Source organism: Schistocerca cancellata, chromosome 4 (assembly GCF_023864275.1).
Source record: "Schistocerca cancellata isolate TAMUIC-IGC-003103 chromosome 4, iqSchCanc2.1, whole genome shotgun sequence".
In the NCBI taxonomy this organism is placed as follows: Eukaryota; Metazoa; Arthropoda; class Insecta; order Orthoptera; family Acrididae; genus Schistocerca; species Schistocerca cancellata.
Window position 1 is genome coordinate 193,421,810 of NC_064629.1, and position 24,470 is coordinate 193,446,279.

A 24,470-nucleotide genomic window follows, 5' to 3' on the forward strand; every position below is an offset into this window, starting at 1 on the left:
GCTTGCATTTATTGCAAATTTGACTGGAAAAAAACACAGGTGACTGCTGTATATAAGAAGGTTACTCGCAAAATTACAGACCAATATCCTTAACATCAGTTTGCTGCAGAATTCTAGAATATATTCCAAGTTCAGCTATAATAAATTTTCTAGAGACTGACAAGCTTGTCTCAATGAATCAGCATGATTTTAGGAATCATAACTCATTTGAGACTCAGCATGTCCTTTCCTTACATGGTGTACTGCAAACTATGGATGAAGGGCAACAGGCAGAGTCCATATTTCTGTATTTCCAAAGACCATTTGACACGATGCCCCACTGCAGACTATTAACGAAGGTGCGAACATATGGAATATGTTCCCAGATATGTGAGTGGCTGAAGGACTTTCTTAAGTAACAAAACCCAGTATGTTGTCATCAAGTGGAAGTATTCATGAGACAAGGGCATCGTGAGGCGTACCCCTGGAAAGTGTGATATGATCACTGTTATTTTCCATATACATAAACGATCTGGTGGACAGGGTGGGTAGCAATCTATGGTTGTTTGCTGATGTTGTTGTTGTGTACGAGTAGATGTCGGAAGATGAGCTACTGTAAGAGTATAAAAGAGGACTTGATGAAATTTCTAGTTGGTGTGATGAATGGGAGCTAGCTCTAGATGTAGAAAAGTGTAAGTCAGTGCAGATGTGTAGGAAAAACAAACCCATACTGTTCAGATACAGAATTAGTAGTGTCCTCTGGACACAGTCATGTTGTTTAAATATCTGGTTGTAATTTTACAAAGTGATATGAAATGGAACAGGCATGTGAAGAGTGTACTAGGGAATGCCAGTGGTTGACTTCAGTGTACTGGAAGAATTTTAGGAAAGTGTGGTTCATCTGTAAAGGAGACTGCACACAGGATGCTAATGCGACCTGTTCTTGAGTGCTTGAGGAACCACGCGACTGCTACGGTCGCAGGTTCGAATCCTGCCTCGGGCATGGATGTGTGTGATGTACTTAGGTTAGTTAGGTTTAAGTAGTTCTAAGTTCTAGGGGACTGATGACCACAGATGTCAAGTCCCATAGTGCTCAGAGCCATTTGAACCATCAACTGTCATTTCATATACCATATGTTATATTCGGATCTCCGGGCGGGGACTACTCAAGAGGATGTCGTTATCAGGAGAAAGAAAACTGGCGTTCTACGGATAGGAGCGTGGAATGTCAGATCCCTTAATCGGGCAGGTAGGTTAGAAAATTTAAAAAGGGAAATGGATAGGTTAAAGTTAGATATAGTGGGAATTAGTGAAGTTCGGTGGCAGGAGGAACAAGACTTTTGGTCAGGTGATTACAGGGTTATAAATACAAAATCAAATAGGGGTAATGCGGGAGTAGGTTTAATAATGAATAAAAAAATAGGAGTGCGGGTTAGCTACTACAAACAGCATAGCGAACGCATTATTGTGGCCAAGATAGACACAAAGCCCATGCCTACTACAGTAGTACAAGTTTATATGCCAACTACCTCTGCAGATGACGAAGAAATAGATGAAATGTATGACGAGATAAAAGAAATTATTCAGGTAGTGAAGGGAGACGAAAATTTAATAGTCATGGGTGACTGGAATTCGTCAGTAGGAAAAGGGAGAGAAGGAAACATAGTAGGTGAATATGGATTGGGGGGAAGGAATGAAAGAGGAAGCCGCCTTGTAGAATTTTGCGCAGAGCATAACTTAATCATAGCCAACACTTGGTTCAAGAATCATAAAAGAAGGTTGTATACCTGGAAGAATCCTGGAGATTCTAAAAGGTATCAGATAGATTATATAATGGTAAGACAGAGATTTAGGAACCAGGTTTTAAATTGTAAGACATTTCCTGGGGCAGATGTGGATTCTGACCACAATCTATTGGTTATGAACTGCAGATTGAAACTGAAGAAACTGCAAAAAGGTGGGAATTTTAGGAGATGGGACCTGGATAAACTGAAAGAACCAGAGGTTGTAGAGAGTTTCGGGGAGAGCATAAGGGAACAATTGACAGGAATGGGGGAAAGAAATACAGTAGAAGAAGAATGGGTAGCTCTGAGGGATGAAGTAGTGAAGGCAGCAGAGGATCAAGTAGGTAAAAAGACGAGGGCTAGTAGAAATCCTTGAGTAACAGAAGAAATATTGAATTTAATTGATGAAAGGAGAAAATATAAAAATGCAGTAAATGAAGCAGGCAAAAAGGAATACAAACGTCTCAAAAATGATATTGACAGGAAGTGCAAAATGGCTAAGCAGGGATGGCTAGAGGACAAATGTAAGGATGTAGAGGCTTGTCTCACTAGGGGTAAGATAGATACTGCCTACAGGAAAATTAAAGAGACCTTTGGAGAGAAGAGAACCACATGTATGAATATCAAGAGTTCAGATGGCAACCCAGTTCTAAGCAAAGAAGGGAAGGCAGAAAGGTGGAAGGAGTATATAGAGGGTTTATACAAGGGCGATATACTTGAGGACAATATTATGGAAATGGAAGAGGATGTAGATGAAGACGAAATGGGAGATAAGATACTGCGTGAAGAGTTTGACAGAGCACTGAAAGACCTGAGTCGAAACAAGGCCCTGGAAGTAGACAACATTCCATTTGAACTACTGATGGCCTCGGGAGAGCCAGTCATGACAAAACTCTACCATCTGGTGAGCACGATGTATGAGACAGGCGAAATACCCTCAGACTTCAAGAAGAATATAATAATTCCAATCCCAAAGAAAGCAGGTGTTGACAGATGTGAAAATTACCGAACTATCAGTTTAATAAGTCACAGCTGCAAAATACTAACGCGAATTCTTTACAGACGAATGGAAAAACTAGTAGAAGCCGACCTCGGGGAAGATCAGTTTGCATTCCGTAGAAATGTTGGAACACGTGAGGCAATACTGACCTTACGACTTATCTTAGAAGAAAGATTAAGAAAAGGCAAACCTACATTTCTAGCATTTGTAGACTTAGAGAAAGCTTTTGACAATGTTAACTGGAATACTCTCTTTCAAATTCTGAAGGTGGCAGGGGTAAAATACAGGGAGCGAAAGGCTATTTACAGTTTGTACAGAAACCAGATGGCAGTTATAAGAGTCGAGGGGCATGAAAGGGAAGCAGTGGTTGGGAAAGGAGTAAGACAGGGTTGTAGCCTCTCCCCGATGTTATTCAATCTGTATATTGAGCAAGCAGTAAAGGAAACAAAAGAAAAATTCGGAATAGGTATTAAGATTCATGGAGAAGAAGTAAAAACTTTGAGGTTCGCTGATGACATTGTAATTCTGTCAGAGACAGCAAAGGATTTGGAAGAGCAGTTGAATGGAATGGACAGTGTCTTGAAAGGAGGATATAAGATGAACATCAACAAAAGCAAAACGAGGATAATGGAATGTAGTCAAATTAAGTCGGGTGATGCTGAGGGAATTAGATTAGGAAATGAGACACTTAAAGTAGTAAAGGAGTTTTGCTATTTAGGGAGTAAAATAACCGATGATGGTCGAAGTAGAGAGGATATAAAATGTAGACTGGCAATGGCAAGGAAAGCGTTTCTCAAGAAGAGGACTTTGTTAACATCGAGTATAGATTTAAGTGTCAGGAAGTCGTTTCTGAAAGTATTTGTATGGAGTGTAGCCATGTATGGAAGTGAAACATGGACGATAACTAGTTTGGACAAGAAGAGAATAGAAGCTTTCGAAATGTGGTGCTACAGAAGAATGCTGAAGATAAGGTGGGTAGATCACGTAACTAATGAGGAGGTATTGAATAGGATTGGGGAGAAGAGAAGTTTGTGGCACAACTTGACTAGAAGAAGGGATCGGTTGGTAGGACATGTTTTGAGGCATCAAGGGATCACAAATTTAGCTTTGGAGGGCAGTGTGGAGGGTAAAAATCGTAGAGGGAGACCAAGAGATGAATACACTAAGCAGATTCAGAAGAATGTAGGTTGAAGAAGATACTGGGAGATGAAGAAGCTTGCACAGGATAGAGTAGCATGGAGAGCTGCATCAAACCAGTCTCAGGACTGAAGACCACAGCAACAACAACATACTATATGGGAGAACAGCTGGAGGCATGGTCAAACAGTGTAATGGTTATACGACTGTTCATGATGAGCAGGATATCTAGGATTGAGTCTGTCAGGCACAAACTTTCAATAGTTGATGCACATTCACTATTATTTTTGTCTTTATGACTTAACCTATCAAGGATAGCTCCAGTATGTTAATCATTGAGTGGTGGAAAGAAAAGGGATCACAAAAAACATTTCATTATAAGACCTGCTAAACTGCATGGATATAATGATTTTTATTCTATTACATCTTAATTATGGCACATTTTTCCTTTGTACTCAGTGTTGAAAGCATAGTCTAACTGGTTTACCTTTGTATGTTCTCAGCCAATTAATGGAACAATGTTAAAAGTATCTTAACATGTTTTAACATTGTATTTTTTACATTTTTGAAGTAAATTAATATTGATTTCTTGTTGTCCATTTCAGACTCAGTATATTGGGCTGAAGAAATTAGAAGATTCCAACTGCCGGACATTTATGCGTCGCCTTGTTAATTATTTTAAACCATCCAGCAACCGCTTTAGTAGAGTTGAAGTGGGAAATAGACGTCAAACTCACATTTACACATTGGCTGGTTGTGAGCTTATAGACTGCTTGCTTGAAGCAGAGGAGGTATTTATAATCATTTCTCTCTCCCACTCCCCTCCCCTTTGTGTGTGCGTGTGCATGCTTTTTTTCCAACAAAACAGTTCCTTAGAAATAATAGTCTATTGAAAATCCTTGCCGGGTGGAGGGGCAAAATAGTAGGCATGTAATAATCATCTTGAAATGATTTTCTTGGTACAGTAAGGAGCAGTAGAGAAAATACAAAATTATAAATGCAGACAAAAATTAAAATATGCAGTGCAGCTTAGGAAATTGGATGAAGAAAGTCTACAGAAATGAATAGCTTAGAACCAGAAAGGAATGTGTGTGTGACAGCATTAAACCAATTGAAGGACTGATGACTGTAAAAAAGAAGAAAGTCGAGGGAAAAGTATTTTAACCAGATGTTAACTTTCTTTCAATTCATAGACTTTATACATAAATTGGAGTGCTAATATAGTCACTCTGAAAGTTACATCAAATATTTCCATCAATTCCTCAAGACTTTAGAAATTAACTTTGCTCAGTCTGTTGCAAATGTTGTCATGTACTGAACTGAATATTTACACCTACTTAAAAACCACTGAGTAACTTGCGAACACCTCTTCCATAAACCTTACAGGTTTGACTAAAAATGAATTTGGCCTATATTTTCAATGTGTTTGCCGTTGCATTTATGTCGATTTTTATGCACCTCTCACCCACAGGTCCCAACAAAATGCAAATAATGCATGTTATTAGCCAAAAGAGCAACCTTTGTGTGGTACATTGTGCAATTTAATAAGCCACATTGCCATGAAACCAGAATTCATTACATGAACCTACTGTCCTGGATATTTTGACATATATTTCTAATAGGGAAAGATAGTCAGGTCAACTGAAACTTGAGAGCTGAGAGACAGGTGCTAGGCAGAGAAGAGGAAGAGAATGCAGACAGAAGATGCTGACATAAGGTTCTTAATGAGGGAGAGTTAATTGCACAATCTGACTGTGCTGAATTTAAGGAAAAATGCTAACCATATGTGAAGCAGGAGGAGGGACAATACTAGGGGACGAGGGGAGAGTGAGTGTGCAAATAATAGCTTACTTCTTCAGATCTTGCACTTCTTACATTTCAATGTCTCTCTTTTTCACTACAGTATGGAGAAGTTACTAGAAACTTGTGATATATTTGTTTCAGTCTCAGCAAAACCACTGTCTTATCTAGTTGATGTGCCCAGTCTTTTATTTTATATCTTATGAAATATGTGTTGCACTACATTTATTAATAGCCTTGGGGTGTAATATTTCACAATGTACAGTTATGAGTAAACACATTAATTTTTCAGCTGAAACTAAGAATAATACTTTGACATTTTGTAACATATGGAGCACTACTGAAATCATCACTGCTTCACTAGACAGTGTCATCTGTTGACATCTTTCCATGGGCTGTCTCGATTCCCTTGCATCGTAACTGCTTATATCAATTTCCTCCACCACCATCCTCCCCCTGGTCTTTCTCATCCTCCCCCTGGTCTTTCTCATTCTCCCCATGCTCTTTCTCGTCCTCCCCATACTCTTTCTCGTCCTCCCCATACTCTTTCTCGTCCTCCCCATACTCTTTCTCGTCCCCCTCCTACTCTTTCTCGTCCCCTTCCTACTCTTTCTCGTCCCCCCCCCTACTCTTTCTCGTCCCCCCCCTACTCTTTCTCGTCCCCCTCCTACTCTTTCTCGTCCCCCTCCTACTCTTTCTCGTCCCCCTCCTACTCTTTCTCGTCCCCCTCCTACTCTTTCTCGTCCCCCTCCTACTCTTTCTCGTCCACCTCCTACTCTTTCTCGTCCACCTCCTACTCTTTCTCGTCCACCTCCTACTCTTTCTCGTCCACCTCCTACTCTTTCTCGTCCACCTCCTACTCTTTCTCGTCCACCTCCTACTCTTTCTCGTCCACCTCCTACTCTTTCTCGTCCCCCTCCTACTCTTTCTCGTCCCCCTCCTACTCTTTCTCGTCCCCCTCCTACTCTTTCTCGTCCCCCTCCTACTCTTTCTTATCCCCCTCCTACTCTTTCTCATCCCCATCCTACTCTTTTTCACCCCCCCCTTATTCTTTTTCGCCTCCCCCCATTCTTTGTCACCCCCCTACTCTTTTTCACCCCCCTACTCTTTTTCACTCCCTCTACTCTTTTTCACACCCCCTACTCTTTTTCATCCCCCTACTCTTTTTCACCCCACCCTACTCTTTTTCACCCCACCCTACTCTTTTTCACCCCACCCTACTCTTTTTCACCCCCCCTACTCTTTTTCACCCCCCTACTCTTTTTCACCCCCCCCTGCTCTTTTTCACCCCCCCCTGCTCTTTCTCACCCCCCCCCCCCTGCTCTTTCTCGCCGGCCGGTGTGGCCGAGCGGTTCTAGGCGCTTCAGTCTGGAACCGCGCGACCGCTACGGTCGCAGGTTCGAATCCTGCCTCGGGCATGGATGTGTGTGATGTCCTTAGATTAGTTAGGTTTAAGTAGTTCTAAGTTCTAGGGGACTGATGACCTCAGATGTTAAGTCCCATAGTGCTCAGAGCCATTTTTGCTCTTTCTCCCCCCCCCCTGCTCTTTCTCCTCCCCCCTGCTCTTTCTCCTCCTCCCCCCTGCTCTTTCTCCTCCTCCCCCGCTGCTCTTTCTCCTCCTCCCCCCTGCTCTTTCTCCTCCTCCCCCGCTGCTCTTTCTCCTCCTCCCTCCCTGCTCTTTCTCCTCCTCCCCCGCTGCTCTTTCTCCTCCTCCCCCCTGCTCTTTCTCCTCCTCCCCCGCTGCTCTTTCTCCTCCTCCCCCGCTGCTCTTTCTCCTCCTCCCCCGCTGCTCTTTCTCCTCCTCCCCCGCTGCTCTTTCTCCTCCATGTCATCCTCCTCCTCCTCCTCCTCCTCCTCCTCCTCCTCCTCCTCCTCCTCCCTGCCCCCCTGCATCAAATGCATGAAAACAGACTAAAATAACTAACATATTATTTGAACGAACCTTAGATCTTGTGCATTAATTTTGATGTTGTTTTTTTGTTACCTTCAGTATAATCTTTTTCTTAGCAGTAGCAGTAGCCTTAGCATTGGTATAAGCAATAATATTAATAGTAATAATTTTATTAAATCTATAGCCAGAAGGTGGAAAGCTTTTGCCAGAGTTGCTGGCAGACATCTGGCAACATATTGATGGAATCACATCATCAAAGACTGCACATGACTGCTTATTTAGCCCACAAAATATGCAGAATTCATTATGCCAGTATTATTTCTTATTTATTGGGAGAATGTGTCGTACTAACAGGGGTCAACAAACCTTGGAGAAAGCTGGTATTTTGCAACAGTAAGTATGACTTAAATATTTGCTATATATCAATAGTTCCAAGGGAAATATGTACATATAATGTTGAGGGAATCTGTAACATTGTTTTAAAAGTTAATTTTGGGTAACTTAGATAATTCTTCAACCTAGTGGATTTATTGCCAATGAGGTGTCTAAAAATGTGGATGATCTGTACTATCATTTTGCAACACACTCACAAAATATCAGTGAAAAAAAAAAAATAAGACTATTTCGGTATCACAGTTTGCTGTTCACTTTTTTTATCTTGGGTTTAACATGAAACACATTTAGTGGTAGAATTATGAAAGAATGTTCTGTGAAACATTTCAGATTCTGTTTATTTCTGAATCCAGCAAACTGTTTGTTATCGGTTGTTTAATTTTAACACCCATTTACATTTTATGAAACTAGTGTCTTGAAATATCTGTAGGAAGGACAGCATTTGATTTAACTGTGTCCTTCATCAAATGTAGTCACAATAATGTAGTTCTTCAAATAATTTGCAGCAACTTTGCTGTAATTAAGATGTCTCCAGTACTCTTAACACTGGTTTCAGGGCAATATCAGTGCTTCCTGAAAATTTATATAACACCATTTACTAATTTACTACACAAACAAATGTTAAGTTGCTAGTCAAGTAGTTATAGTCATATCTGTTGTGTATCTTGCTTTACACACACACACACACACACACACACACACACACAAACCACATTATAGTCATTAGCACCCAAGTAGTAACATCAAAAGATACGTGACAAAAATTCTTGTGATTTTTGTTGAGATTAAAATGTTCAAATCAGTGACAAACAGTTTTTACAGGATCAAATGATCACACAAGTAATGTGGTTCTTAATTTACTAGCACTTCCACTATCCTTAACAATCATCCAATTATTTGATTAGCAATGCTTTGCAGGCGCTTTAAAGCACTTAGAAGAAAAATTTTGTAAAACAAGAAAATTTCAACGGAAAAATGAAAGAATCAAATTGAGAGTATTTAAAAGTGTGTCCCATTCCAGGTTATTCTGAGAAACAAACTTAAATAGAAAAGTATTTAGAATACACAATCAAAACATCTGTTGAAATGAACAGTTATGTTTAATTTTAGAGCAAATCCAGTTTTTGTTTTGTCCGAATGCAATATATTCTAACTGAAAATGACAAATTTATACAGGTCATCCTATTACTCAAGTATGTTAAATAATCTATTAGTCTTTTTTAACTGGCTTTGAATGTTCTCACAGGTATTATTATTCAGTTTTCAACAATTTGTCTTGTACCCAGTCTCAGACAAACTAGATGACACTCTTACTTTGGCTACTAGCTATATGTATCTGCTTCCTCCTGGCATCCAGCACCACATATCAGGAAAAGTTGGGCAAATATTCAGGAACACAAGGTCATTTATATGTTATGTCCATTACTTGGGATGAAGGCCTTGTTGGGTTCTGTAAGGATGACCTTGAACTTTGAAAACGAGGAATGTACATCATTTTTTGCAAGCATGAGAAAATTTGCGTAAGCCAGAGGATGTAGATATTATAGGAAAGATGCACAGAGCATAGGTACCACTGAACAACCAACCACCACTGATGTCAGCAATTACAGAACACATTCTCTCCACAGGACTCAACATGAGGTATGAAGGCACCAAGCTGTTACAACACGCCAACATATTCTACAGCTGTGCCTTAAAAGCATCCATGAAAAATGAAGTTCATGGTGCATCTATAAATAAGACAATGTTTTCCTAATATGTAAAGCATAGGATTCTGGTTTGACCATGTTCAAAACACACCAGGCTGGGGCAAGATCTGTTCATGTTGCACCAGCTGAAGAACTTGAAACGTACCATGACGTCTCCTTTTTCTGTCAATAGTGGCCCACACATTGTGCCAGTGATAGTAGCAAATTAAGGATTGGTCTTGATGATACACTTTCCCCCTTACTTCACCATCAAAGCCATAATAGAGTCGAAGACTTATACGCTACAGCAGGAGGCAGCATATCTGTAAGCCAGCATCCGTATGAACAGACTAAGTTGTTATTATCTGAGAAGGGCAAAAAGTTACCTTGTTAAAATATTCCAGATGTGAATGATGCAGAACACCAATGAACAGTTCGAAATCGTCATACATTGGGAACCCTTGAATTCACCAGTTTAATAGTCAGATAACAAAACATTAAAAAGCCTGGTACTCTTTTGACTCTGATAACACAATTAATGTTTAAACTATAAAATAATTATGAATTTAAAACTGGTACATGGTAAGGCTTATCTGGTCTTGCATTAGGATTAAATGTAGAGAAAATTTAAGTTAGTATGTGTACATTTTCCTTTAACTAATAAGGTAAATAATATTATATTTTTCACGGAAACATTATACAGTAGGAATAACATTGACCAGCACAAATATCAGGAATATGCTATAATGGTATATTGTGTTAGAGATAAATGGCAAGAGAGAAGATAACCACAGTTCACAGAGCCAACAGTGAACAAGATCAGGATACAGAGAGAGATGGAAGATCACATAATGAGACAGGCTATGCATGTTAGTGTTACATTAATTGTGGAAAACAAGATGACATGAGAAATTGATATGAGGACAGGAGGAGGGTGACATTGTTTTGTTGGTGTTGATGTGAGAACAGCAGCTTAACATTTCTGTGGAAAATATATCAGACTTTGTAGTCCTCTTTGTTCTTGAAATCCTTGCTGCTCTAAATTGACAAAATGAATGCTATCAAATATAGTTTTTGGAGTCATTGAAATTGTGTGTCAGATTTTCTTGACAGTTGTCGAAGAGTATCCCCTAACAGTGAACCAGTTAATCACTAACAACGCTTGTGATATAAAACACATGTGAAATAGTCCGCAGCTCATGGTCTAGTGGCTGGCATTCCTGCCTCTGGATCACAGGATCCCGGGTTCGATTCCCAGCTGGGTTGGGATTTTCTCTGCCCGTGGACTGGGTGTTTGTTTTCTCATCATCATCATCATCATCATCATCATCATCATTTGTGACTGTGGCTAGACTGGACTGTGTAAAAATTGGAGCTTTTTACGGGCCCTGGTGATGGCAAACCAAACATCACCACCATATGAGAAATATTTAACACAAAATGCCGAATTATGCTGCACCAGTGTTAATTATGGGTGTATCTTTTTACTGTAAGTAGATACAGAACAACATTAATGTAATGATGTTATTTTGTGCACTACTCTCTTTTCATAACTGTAGATCCTATGATAGCCTAGTTCATAAACAAATATAGCATAGAATATCTAACCATACTTCATTGTTAAAAAAAATCAGTCATTGTTAAATTATGTAGTTGCTTTTTCTTTTTTAGGTTGCTGAATCTTGTCGGAAACACCAATCATGAATGTTACATAAAGCTTGTTGTATCTGGTTTGGACTACAGTCTTGATGGTATACCCAGGTAAATATGTTGTAAACTTTAGAATTATCATCTTTATATCTTTGGTCATATTTTGTCAACTTCAGTTGTTTCCTTATGCCACTTAGTGGCAGATAACAGCTGTGAGAAACAATTAAACTGGAATATTGTATGTAATGTACTGTGCAATACACATGAAGGCTGGTCATGAGAGATTGACATTATTTTTTCTGGTATTCGCTGTTATAATATAAAAGGAACTGACTGCCAAACTTTTATTGTAGATACATTAAAAATTGAGCTATCTGAGTGGAATATAGCAATATAATAAAGTTTTGTGGGACTCACAATATTATTTTTCGTTTACTGCTAGCCAAAACTATGGGATATCAGACTTTGCTGGCAGACTGTTTACAAGTGACGTATTCTGCAGCTGTTCGGCATTGTAAGGAGAGATTCAGGTGGAGATGGGCAGCTGTTAGTGTTTTGAGTCTAGTACAGATATTATGACTCTTCTCCATTTGGAGATGCTTAGGCATGTATATTTAGTTATTTGAAATGGCAAGTGTGTCCTGATTATGTAAGTCAGTACCAAATCTGTGGCTGTAACTGTCCAAACTATGTTATCATAAGGCATTGTTAGGGACATGAAAGTTTCACGTGAAGTACAATGCAACAAAAAATGCATCATTAGCAATTTTCACAAAATGTCACAAAAGTTTTCATTTTCCTTATTCTCATGTAAAAATTTAAGTCTGAAGGCAGCATCTGATTACAGTTGGTAACTGAAAGTTATGTAGCTTAATCTTGGAATTGTATCTTGAACTTTTTCTTAAGGCTGAGTTTGGCATGTCACTGTAAAATGATAGTTCACTTCCCATGTAAAGAACTGATGCCATAGAAGTGACATGAGGCAAAAATATCCTGCTTCCCTTGAACTCAATTCCAGCAACACTTCTTTCTGTCAACTGCAAATTTCCCAGCTCTTTTGCACAACAAATTCTATCAAGGGCAACACATTTTGGAGAAGTCATTAATGCATTGCTTCAGTTAAAGTGCAGATTTCTGTAGTATGCAAAACAATATTGTCACTTTGAAACCACAGTCAAGTCCAAATGCAGAGGCATTATCATAGGTGAAGTACTATATTTTGAATTGAAAACATGTTTATTACTGACTCCAACATATAGGCAGAAAAGAACTGATCTCCTGGGTGAAGAGTGTAGCTGTTTATGCGGTAATCGAATATTCCAGATATATAAACATTACTCAAACATAAAATATTTCTAAAACCTTACACTAATGGTAAATATAGAATAACAAATAATTGCAGGTGGTTTTATTTGAACTGGTGACCTGCAGCATGCCACCCAGCAGTGCTAACCCTACAGTATACCAAGGGCACCCATACCATTGTTTGTAGGAAGGGGTGGGGGCGTTAGACCTGGGGTATGAAATATTTTTAACAGTTTGAAAGGCAAATGGTGACTTGTAAGTAGCCCTAAAAAACTTACAATTCTGACCCTATTAAAAACCTGTGTAATACCAACTTTCAAGAAAAGTTGCATTGCTCCCTCTCCTGGAGAAACAGTGGCCCACTATTTGACAAATTTTCATTGGGGCAACAGCAGAAGCCTGGATCTAGATCTTGTCAGTGGTCTTCTGTATGGTGATGCTGGTAGATACTCACATTCTGGTCTTGTTGTTACATCCTCTTCACTATGATGAGCATCAAAGGTAGCCCTCCTGGCAAAGCTACATGACCATCAAGTGAGTCTTAAGTTTCCTTGAATTTCCCACCATCAATCTGCACCTTTGAACTGTGGTAGGGCTTCATATGGAGAACATGGATGACATCTCCATGCTTGTGTCCTGATGAAGAGGCCTCGACTTTGATGTCCAACAAGAGGTGAAGGATGTGATATGGCCGAATGCAGTGCATTAGAAATTTTTCCAATAGTTCCGTTTATTGTAGAGGCGTAAAAATTCATACCAAGTTCCCGGGCTGTATCTCGTGGGCTGGTGCTTGACATTATTTCTCCTGAGCGTCCAGGGTCTGTATGTGAGCCAGCTGCCTTACTTGTATGGTGCAGTGGTGAGATGTTCCACGTAGTACTAATAAGTATCGTCTGGTTGAAATGGGAGCTGTGTATCAGTTGTCTTTTTGACCTCGTGGCTATGAAGAAGAAGAAGATAAGAAGAAGAAGAAGAAGAAGAAGAAGAAGAAAGAGTGTCATGTAATCTGTTGTCTTGCTGTGCAGCATTGTATGCGAATGTCAATGTGGTCAGTATTTCCTTCCAATTTTTACATTCAGTATTAATGTACATTGATAGCAACTTCACATTAAAACGTTCTGTGAGGCAGTTTGTCTGTGGATGATACGCAGCTGTCATCTTGTCGATGGTGTCACAATGTGTTATTACCTCTGATACTAGTCTCAACTGGAAAACTTTTCCACAATGAGAGCATCACAAGGTATGCACAGTGCTTCAAAATAATGTCTTCTATAAGGAATTTTGCAATTTTCTGAGCTGCAGCAGTCGACATGGCTGCAGTGTCAGCATAGTGATTGAAGTAGTCAGTTGAGACTATTATCAGTCAATTGCATTTGTTTACTTTGGGAACTCCCCAAGAGATCAATTTTAGTTCAGTTCGGATTCTTCTGCAGACGGGATTGTTACCAGATGCCCTGGAGGTAATAGTGGCACAGGCTTCTGTCATTGGCATTCCTTACAGTGGCTGACAGTGTCTCTAATGGATCAGTAGAGACTTGGCCTGTGTTACCTACATCGGAACTGGTTATGAGACTTCATGAACCTCAGGTGACCAGATGTTAGAGCATCATGGCAATACTTCAGGATTGTTGGCTGCAGAGGAGCTGCGGTGACAAGTAACTATTTCCTCCCCACTGGGTCAGAGTTCCTAATATACAATGTTCCTCACTCTTCAATGTTTCTATTGTTTTCAGCAGTGCTGGATCTTCCCACTGTTCTGCACAGTGTCATTTAATGCAGCGATGATTGAGAGTGTGTCCATGTTGCTGTGTTCTGCTGAAGGATCCGTTTTAATGCAGTCAGTGTCCGTCTGTTTGTATCCATTTTGTATACCATTGCGACGAAGTAGTCTTGAAGCCTGAGTGCCCACCTTACCACTCAACCTAACAGACCTTTCAGGCTAGTCAGTCAGCATAGAGAATGGTGATCTCTCAAAACACTGAATTGCTTGTCAAATAAATATGGCTTGAACTTGATGGCCCAAACAACTGCAAGGCAACCTCCTCCTCCTCCTCCTCCTCCTCCTCCTCCCCCCCCCCCCCTCCAGTCCCGCCCTCACCCCCCCCCCCCACTCTCTCTCTCTCTCTCTCTCTCTCTCTCTCTCTCTCTCTCTCTCTCTCTCTCAGCTGTAAAGCTGTTTTGCTGTGACCTGGAGATCATGCTGGAAGCATAACGTATCACCTTCCAACATTTTCCTGAATTTGTACTAGAACTGCCCCTATCCCGAAACCACTAGTGTTGGTGTGAAGTTGTGCTGTGGCCTTCTCGTTGCATAATGCCAGATCTGGAGATGATGTATACCACCTCCTCAAATAAAGATCTTTCTTGTGCCTCATTCTAAGAAAATTTGCCATCGCCCTACAATAGTTCTTGCAAATGATGTGCCTTGATACAGATGTCCTTTATGAATTGCTGGTAGTAAAGTACATTCCAAGAAAACTTCTCACATCAGGAACTGCCAAGGATTCAGGATATCTGTGACTGTTCTTATGTTCTTATTTTCTTTGGATTGGGATGGATTCCATTTCCATTCACTAGATTCCCCAAGATTTTTATTTCTTGGGTGGGGATTAGCAACTTTTCACATTTAGGTGGAGACCTGCAGTCTGAACACACTTCAACACAGTCTTAAGTTAGCTTAGGTGTTCTTCAAATGTCTTCGAAAAAATGATGTCATCCAGATTGCAAACACATGTTGTCCATTTAGGATGTTGGAGCAGGTTGTCCATCATCCATCTGAAGGTGACTAGAGAGTTATGTAGTCCAAATGGCATAAAAACTGTCAAGAGTTGTAAAGGCATCATCTATTGGTTAGCCACATCAGCATCAATTTGCCAGTAGCCTCTCTCCATGTGCGTAGTTGAGAAATACTGTACTCATTTCAAACAGTCCAGAGTGTCATCAATGTGTGGCCATGTGTAGACATCTCTTTTGTTTGTAGTCAACACAAATTGGTGTTTTATAGAGGGCCCTTGGTCTGCCTTTTCTCCACTCTGGATTTGAAAGAATCTGAAAGTTGAAGCAGAATGACAAACAGTCCTGTTGGAAGAACACACAACTGGTTTCAGACTGTTATGTTATAAGCCCTTCCTCAGGTTTCATAGCAGTGCTGTGGTCCCCAAGCGCTGCGAATACCAGGTGCGGTGTGCTGCCTGTGAGTGCAGAACAGCACACAGCACTTGGTACATTCGGACCTCGGGGACCACAGGACAGCTATGACACCTGAGGAAGGGCTTATAACATAACAGTCTGAAACCAGTCGTGTGAAAATGAAGTAATTTACAACTGAAGCGGTATTTTCAACCTCTGCTATGAAGCAGAATGGTTATTTGTTGCTGGCACTGTTCCTCAGTCAGGCCAGATCCTGTCAGTAGTTTGATGGTAGCTAACACCCCCACCCCCACCCCCCGTGTTACCTGTAATGGTAGCAGAGCACGTTTCTTTGTCGCTAGCACTAAGTTGACCTTACAGGACTGGTTTGGCTCCTTTCTGCACATACCTTTATGGATGAGTCGTGATCCAAAGTTTACCTTGACCACTCTAAAATGCTTATGATCATCGGTGACACTTAGATTTATTTTTTGAGACTGAATAGCTGTTTTACAATCGGCTAAAGCTTCACAGTTTAACTGTGCTTCTCAGTTGACAGCTGGAACTCACCTAATTGATGATGGTGGGGCAACAATCTCTTCGGTAGCAAACAACTGCCCGGAGCAATCTTTGTTATGTGTGCTTGTTGGAATAGCTTCATTGACATGGAGCTCTGATCTTGCACAGTGTATGGCTGCTTGTAATGCCTGCAAGAAGTTCCATTTGAGAGTAACATCATGACTACATTCTGGTGAAACAACAAATTCAAAGGACTTTGTTCTGTCATAGATAGGTATTTTTGCAATACATGTTCCTGTCAGCTGACATATTTCCCATTTGTGACCTTCAGTACAATTGCTTTCATAATATGAAACATAAGTCTTCATTAGCTGACACCAATAAACATCCGGAATTACAGAAAATGAAGCCCCTAAGTCAACTAGTGCTCAGACAAGTTGGTCATTGATGATATTTCCTGTAACTATTGTGTATGGAGGATTTTCAACTGTGTTGACCTCTCTTAGTTTTCCTGAATTCGGCAGTTAGGTGGCTGGCTGCCAAAAGGGAACAGCTATGGCATGTTGGTGAGTGACCTGACCCACAGCACAGCAGTGAGCTTCAGCCAACAGGTCGACTATAATTGTCAGCAGTTGTCACGTGTGAATAGGATTGTTATGACTGTTGACATCTTGTGGCATAATAGTTGTTGGACACTCATCTTCTTTCTCTGCAGTAGTGCACGTGTCCAGGGCTTCCACAGTGAAAACAGACTTGTGTGTTGTCCTCCGTCCTCCAAATGCCTATTCTTCTGCTGGGCATTTTACTTGGGGGAGGAGTTGGTTGGATCTGGGTTGTTGTTTGACAGCAGCAGCCTGAGGCCAAGCTGGCCCATTCCATTCTTCAGCGTATGTTTGAGTGGAGGTGGAAATTGGTGCCAAAGATTGATATACCTATAATTCAACATTCTCTCTGACTTCCTGACACATGGGGTTGATATTCAGGGCTGCTATCTCTTGTGTACTCAGGCCAACATTTATGACTGCCACATACTGCTGTATCTATTCTCTTACTGTCTGATGTATGGGAGAGGTGAGCTCATGACTGTCATCGACAACCGCTGTAGGGACCACATTCGGGAGCCGATCTCTTTCGTGCAACTTGTTTCTGTTGCATTTGCTCAATGCAGTGGCACCACTTGCTGAATTCTTTTGTTTCTATCAAATCCTTTGCTAAAAGAACTTAGTACATGTCTTCTGCAACTCCTTTCTCAAAGTTGATATTTTGTCAGCTTGTGACATTCGGGTTCACAGTGGTGGAGAGGGCCAAAACATTTGTATCTATGAGTATGTAATTTCGCCATGGCATTGGGTCCTGTTCTTCCATTGTTATTCTGCTAAGCAGACTTGCTGTTGGTTGTCACCATATGTTTTCTTCAGTTTGGCCTGGAATTTGTCCCAGCTATTTCACTTCTCTTTTTTGTTCTCAAACCATTTCAGGGCTGCACTGTTCAAATAAAAGTAAACATTTGCCAAATGTCATTTCACTTTTTGTATTTGGCAACTTTTTTGAATCCTTTCAGCCATTTCCTTTGGTCCTGACCAGCATCTGTGGGAAATACTGATTGATGCCTGATGTGAAGCAGACTTACTGCTGATTAAGACTCCATCTATTTCCTGAATATACAGTATATATCTTAAAATTATTTGCTGCTTGTATTCTGATTCTTGTACATGCGAGTGATGGCTTTTACATTGCCTAACTGCAGCTACGGTGATGTAGACACTTTGAAGCACCTGGGGTCTCCATCAGACAATGTCACATTCTAAAGCACAGTGAAGTCCATATCTGAAGGCAGTGATGTACGACACTTAGAACTGAAAACACATTTATTACTGATAACAACATGCAACCAGAACAGAATTTACTTGGATGGAGAGTGTAGTTATTTATACAAACAGTGAATATTCCAGAATCCTAGTATTTATACAACCATTGAATATTACACATATACAAATATTACAAACATAGATATTTGAAGAACCTTCCAGAAGTGATAAATATGAAATAACAATTGCTGGTGATCTGGTTTGAACCAGCGACCTGCAACATGTCAGCCAGCTAAGCTAACCACTACACCACACTGCATACACCACATATTGTGTCAGTATGAAAATTATCAAATATGGCACTTAAATTTTGCAAACATGTAAATCCACATGGCATCTGCTCGATTTGCTTCTGACAGCCAGTAAGCTCTCAGTCTACACTACAGATCAGGGTATCACTGCAAATTTAATTATACACAATAATAAATAATATTGAGTAAATATTGTTATAAACCTCCATGGTGTTCTCCTGTACTGCTAGAAACACATTTGCATGACATCACATCGTGTGATGTGATAGATTGATCATAGCAAACCGAGGAGGCACCATGTTGGTTTTCATCCTTATGGAATTAAATTGCCCACCTTTTTAAACTCATGCACCATATTAAAGACATATCCAAAACACCTAGTTTTTGATAAGTGTTTTTGTGCAAAATTGTTAGGAAATATGTGGATAAAACTGTTACTTCTGTTTCAAGTTAAAATGCCTTGAAGATGATTTCATTATTGTGGAATACGGAATTTTTGCTGATGAAACCAGCAGTCTTTGAAAAACATAAAAAGACAAATACTTCATGGAGATTTGAAGACAACGTGGAAATGCCTTAGGTTGCTCCTTCAAAGTAGGCTGCCAACTCTTACGGCCACATATCCATACAAGTCTGTCTCTCAACTCTAGGATGACAATGAAGAATTCTATTGATGATGATGTGGCAAAGATGCTGTTATGTATGACTGGAGTAGCATGTCTCTGCAAGGTAGATACCTGAGGGGATACAAATCCTTCATTATTTACAGGAAAACCAATTTTCATAACAGCAGAAAATGTGGTTATAGCCATATGCCTACTGTTGTACTGAATGGAGTTTGGCTTCCATATCCAAATATACACTCAGACTGACTGTTTTCACAGTATAGTGAAGCTTTGATGGATCAGCAGCATAATAAAGGGAATGTTAAAAACAGTTAAATAAGACAAACTGGAACTTGAAAGATAATCCAACTGAAAATAACACCAAAATTGGCCATAAAGTAACACCGAAGTTGGCCCTCAAAATAAAATGCTATTATCATGTTCATAGATATTGTCTATCAACCACATGTCGGCTTTACAGATATCATATGAGACAGTGATACCATCTGACATACTCATCCCAGTTTAGTTTGTATCAGTATGAATTCCTGATCATTTGACAGGTTAAATTTGTGTGTCCTTATGTACTGGTGATAGTGGTAATGGATTATTTTCTGTGAGTTAGTCTCCTATTTGTATTATTGCATGTGACTTGTTGACTGAGCCAACATTAATGGTATTTTTTAATAAAAACTTCATTGGTATGGCATAAAATTTCTCTTGGTCATAACGTCAAAGCCGGGATGCCATGCACTAGTCAGTTTAATTCAGGACTGTCTTACACTACCTATCGTAGTTCCTGAACACATTCAGCTGTATTCCTGGTAGATTGAAATCTAAAAAATGAATAAGACATAAATGGAGATGCAATGTAACCCAAAATGGGACTAAGAGAATTTTATTTCTCACCAAGAAAAATAAAAAAAAAGTTACATACCCTTAGATGTGTAGTATATTTTATTTTGAATACATTTCTAGATTCCTCAGCCATGAATATATGTTTATTGCTGTTGGTAACGTGATTGCTGGCAGCTTTATTTAATGGCTAAATTATATCACTTTTATTTGCAGTAGTTAGTATGATGATCAGATGTTTGGATGAGTGACTCTGAGTCAGTAACCATTAAGTGGAGCTGTTTTGTTTGAATCTAGTACTGTGGTATCACTGCCAGACACCACACTTGCTAGGTGGTAGCCTTTAAAATGGCCGCGGTCCATTAGTATACGTCAGACCCGTGTGTCGCCACTATCAGTGATTGCAGACCAAGCGCCGCCACACGGCAGGTCTAGTCTAGAGAGACTCACTAGCACTCACCCCAGTTGTACAGCCGACTTTGCTAGCGATGGTTCACTGTCTACATACGCTCTCATTTGCCGAGACGACAGTTTAGCATAGCCTTCAGCTACGTCATTTGCTACGACCTAGCAAGGTGCCATATTCAGTTACTAACAGATAATATTGTGACTCATGTACCGTCAAGAGCGACGTTCATCATAAATGGATTAAAGTTAAGTATCAACTAGCTACATCCGCTTTCCGAATTCTAATTCCTTGTCATGTTCCAGACCTCACGTCAGTATAGTTCTTCCCTCTTCACGCCAGCCTGCGTGAGCTAAAACGCATGCATTTTGGCCTCCTCTAGTAACACAGTGTTGGATCTTCTGCCAACCCAACAAGTACTAATGTAAAAATGAAACAAAAAGTGAAGGGCCTTACAATGAATCATTCTGCACAACAGTGTAATTACAAGTTAGCTATACACATACCTAATATCTTTTTCTAGTGTGCACAGTTATGTATCTTACTTCATTGCTACATCCATTAGTGTATATTTGTTTGTCCCTGTCCCTGCTCTTGCTGATGAAAACTTCTGTAATATTTTTATTTTTCAATTTCAGGACAATTTTGAGAAGAGTTCTTACAAGCACGTCAGAATCACTTCGCCTCTATGCAACTCAAATGATGACTGTTTTTCTGAGAGCTAAAGTTACTGATTTTCACAAGTGGGGTGTAGAGATGCTTGTCGCACAGTTACAGGATACATCTAGGAGTGTGTGCCTTGCCGCAGTTTCTGTTCTCATGGAGGCTGCTGAAGAGGAGGTATCTACTTTCCTTTATAACTTGTGTATAAGTATATTGTTTATTGATTTTCCATTTCAGTTACAATAAAGGATTTTTTGTTTTCTTTTTTTTTCTGTAGATTGTTTCAGTTACACTGTAATTACGTTCAGATAATTATGAGAACCTATATAAATTATTACACCTGTTCATTATGTTGCATATAAAAATCCAATATTACTAAATATTTGCATAACCAAATTTACTCTCCAGATTAGGATATTCTCGTATTAAATTCATTCTCAAAGTTTAAATGAAATGTGCACGATGCATCAATGCACAACAAAGATTAAATTTGATGGTGGAGTAGTTGACATCTCATATGTATTTACGTCAGTGAATAAAACTATATATAATATATATCTAAAGGGTGTAAGATGTTTTGCTTCCATATTCAACGATCCAATTCTGGACAGAATCAATGAAGTTTAGAACTATATCATAATTACTGCACACATGGCAACACTTCATTGTCAACCACTTCTTTAACAAGCACTCACCTGCATCCCTCTCCCGTGCCTTCTGAGTAGAAAGAGCATTCAGCAGTTTTGAGAGAGTGTTTCTATTTGTGAGAAGGAAAATTGCATGTTTTGACAAGTCACCATTATTCTACCTACTGAAAAGTCTGCACACTACCACACAATGCTCAGACAATTGAAATAACTTTCAAATGTGGTACATTTAGTAAAAATTCCTACAACCCATCATGCTTTCCAATTGAAAATACAGGGTGGCTATAATTAAACTTTCACTACTTGAGCCAGTGTAGACAGAAAACTATTTACCATATGGATGCACAACTTTATAGGAATGATCTTCAGACCATGTGCTGCAGGATATGCATTGTTAGTAGTATTATTTCATGAGATGTTGTTAGGGGCTGGTACTGGCACAGCAACGTAGTGTTGAAACGCAACCATCTGTGGGCATTACAGTTGCAGACAGTCAACATGGGTCTATACAAGGTGAGTGGGGCTTTATTTGTAAAGCTTTTACATCAAAACAACAGCAATAGTGCTGCTGCTCATGATGAGTATTAACAAATGGTTCAAATGGCTCTGAGCGCTATGCGACTTAACTTCGAGTATTAACACCTTAAAGGTATTCGAAGAGGTCCTCTTTCTGCACTAGGGATGAATAACATGATTTGGAAGTTTAAATTAACTGATGATTAGGGAATTGCTCCTGGGAGAGGCCAACGGCTAGTTGCGCCGCTAGTTATTGAAGAAGTTACTGTTGCCATGGCTAAGAATGCTGGACAGAGTTCAGTTTTCAAGCAGTGCACGAGCTGTGTCGTGACATCTGTGGTCCACTGTTTGAAAAGTGCTGTGAACAATTGTGAAATGGAATCTCTAGTGTAGTTCCAGGCTGTTGTGGATGCAGAAGATTGTCACATTGAACATTGTTTGTAACCTGGAATGTACTATTAATACTATTAATAAATGTTACCCTCACATGGGGAAATCAAAATGTATTTCTTTAATAGTTAATTCTCCTGGCGGAATGAACCCTCCTGCTATCTCTCCTTGCTTAGCTTATTCTTCTCGATTATTTGCCTCTACTATTGGTGGATCACTCACGGATTGTTGAACCTGGTCTTTATTTTCTCCATGAAAGTGGATCTTGTTCTCAGATACTACATTTTAAACTATTTTCGTAATGGGCAGTTTGGTTGCAGTTGGGACTTATCCTGTCACACGCTGGGTCTGGATGACCACTGACCCAGCTCCTGTGCCAGCTGCCTTGGTCATCTCTCTTTTACTCCATTTTTACTGCTTTTAGATGCAGGTAGCCCCTTACTTTTGTTGTGTCATATGTTTCATTTTGGGGGTTGCACTCCACTGAGCATTGGATGTTATTGACCTCATTAATACTTTGACTATAGCAGATCATGGGTGGGACAGTTGTGGGAGGGACGGCCCCTGTCACTTGCAGAGATCCAGGGGACATTTACATGGCCCCAACCTGCTACTGTCCTGTTATTTCTTTCACATTCTTTTATTGTTGTCAGTTCAACTAATATCCATTACATTTTTAGGCTTCTCTCTTTTACTGTGAGGAAACTCCTGGCTAGAAGACATTCTTTTGTCTGTTACTGTCTCGGTGCTTAATTGTGTTGGCAGGGCAACCAGTTATGGGTGGGGTATCTCTTGCAAGCCCTGGGAAACCCCTCATTCACTGTGATCTATGTGCTGTCCTGATCCATATACTTTTACTTCTCCTTAAATTATTTCTCATCTCTAGCATCCGTATTGCTTTCAAGGCCTCTATTTTACCACTGCTACATACTTTCATAGCTCGATCAAATTTCTGACTGCTGTCACTAACTCCAGGTGAACTGTCTCTTGGCTGACGGCATGATAGCCGCACTGTTTATTCCTCCAACCAACCAGTCAACGAATTAGGACTGATTTATTTCAAAGAGCTAAATTTTCAGCCAGCCTCATGACTCTTTGGCATCTGTTCCCCTGTTTTACACAATTATCAAAGTGCTACTGCCATTTACACTGTCCACTATAAAACTATGGGTAGGGTGGGCTGAGCCCTTAATTGGTTTGGAGGGGAGGGGAGGGGACAGGGGTTTGGATATGGGTGAAGTTTCTCTCACCACAGATGAACATTGTGGTATCCCTCGTCTGCTCTCTGACCTGCATACTGGCCTGACCTATATACTTTTAATTCTCTTTAAATTATTTCCCGTCTCTGAAATCTGTATTGCTTGGAAGGCCATTTTTCACATTCATGATGTAGTACTTAGCAAAATACAAGACAGTATAAAATTTTACATATTTACATTCATGTACAAAATCTGGCTGATGTCACAAACTCCAGATGAACTATCTCTTGACTGATGGATTTATGATCTCACTGTTTATTCACTTAACCTCCACCCAACCACCAACCTAGCTACCTACCTACCTACCTACACTATGTGGTCAAAAGTATCCGGACACCCCAAAAAACATACGGTTTTCATATTAGGTGCATTGTGCTGCCACCTACTGCCAGGTACTCCATATCAGCGACCTCAGCAGTCATTAGACATCATGAGAGAGCAGAATGGGGTGCTCCGCGGAACTCATGGACTTCGAACATGGTCTGGTGATTAGTGTCACTTGTGTCATATGTCTGTATGTGAGATTTCCACTCTCCTAAACATCCCTAAGTCCACTGTTTCCGATGTGCTGGTGACGTGGAAACGTGAACGGACATGTACAGCACTAAAGCTTACAGGCCGACCTAGTCTGTTGACTGACAGAGATCGCTGACAGTTGAAGAGGGTCGTAATGTGTAATAGGCAGACAAGTATCCAGACCATCACAGAGGAATTCCAAACTGCATTAGGATCCAC

General features: G+C 40.1%; 1 protein-coding gene across 1 annotated transcript in view; it reads left to right on the forward strand.

Annotated features, from left to right (window-relative positions):
• The window catches only part of LOC126183257 (rapamycin-insensitive companion of mTOR), a 253,190-nt gene that overhangs the window by 112,194 nt on the left and 116,526 nt on the right, over positions 1–24,470 (forward strand). The window contains exons 12-15 of the mRNA XM_049925073.1: positions 4,506–4,691; positions 7,776–7,984; positions 11,344–11,433; positions 20,899–21,100. Of these exons, the coding sequence (XP_049781030.1) occupies positions 4,506–4,691; positions 7,776–7,984; positions 11,344–11,433; positions 20,899–21,100 (687 nt within the window). The remainder of the gene's footprint in view (positions 1–4,505; positions 4,692–7,775; positions 7,985–11,343; positions 11,434–20,898; positions 21,101–24,470) is intronic.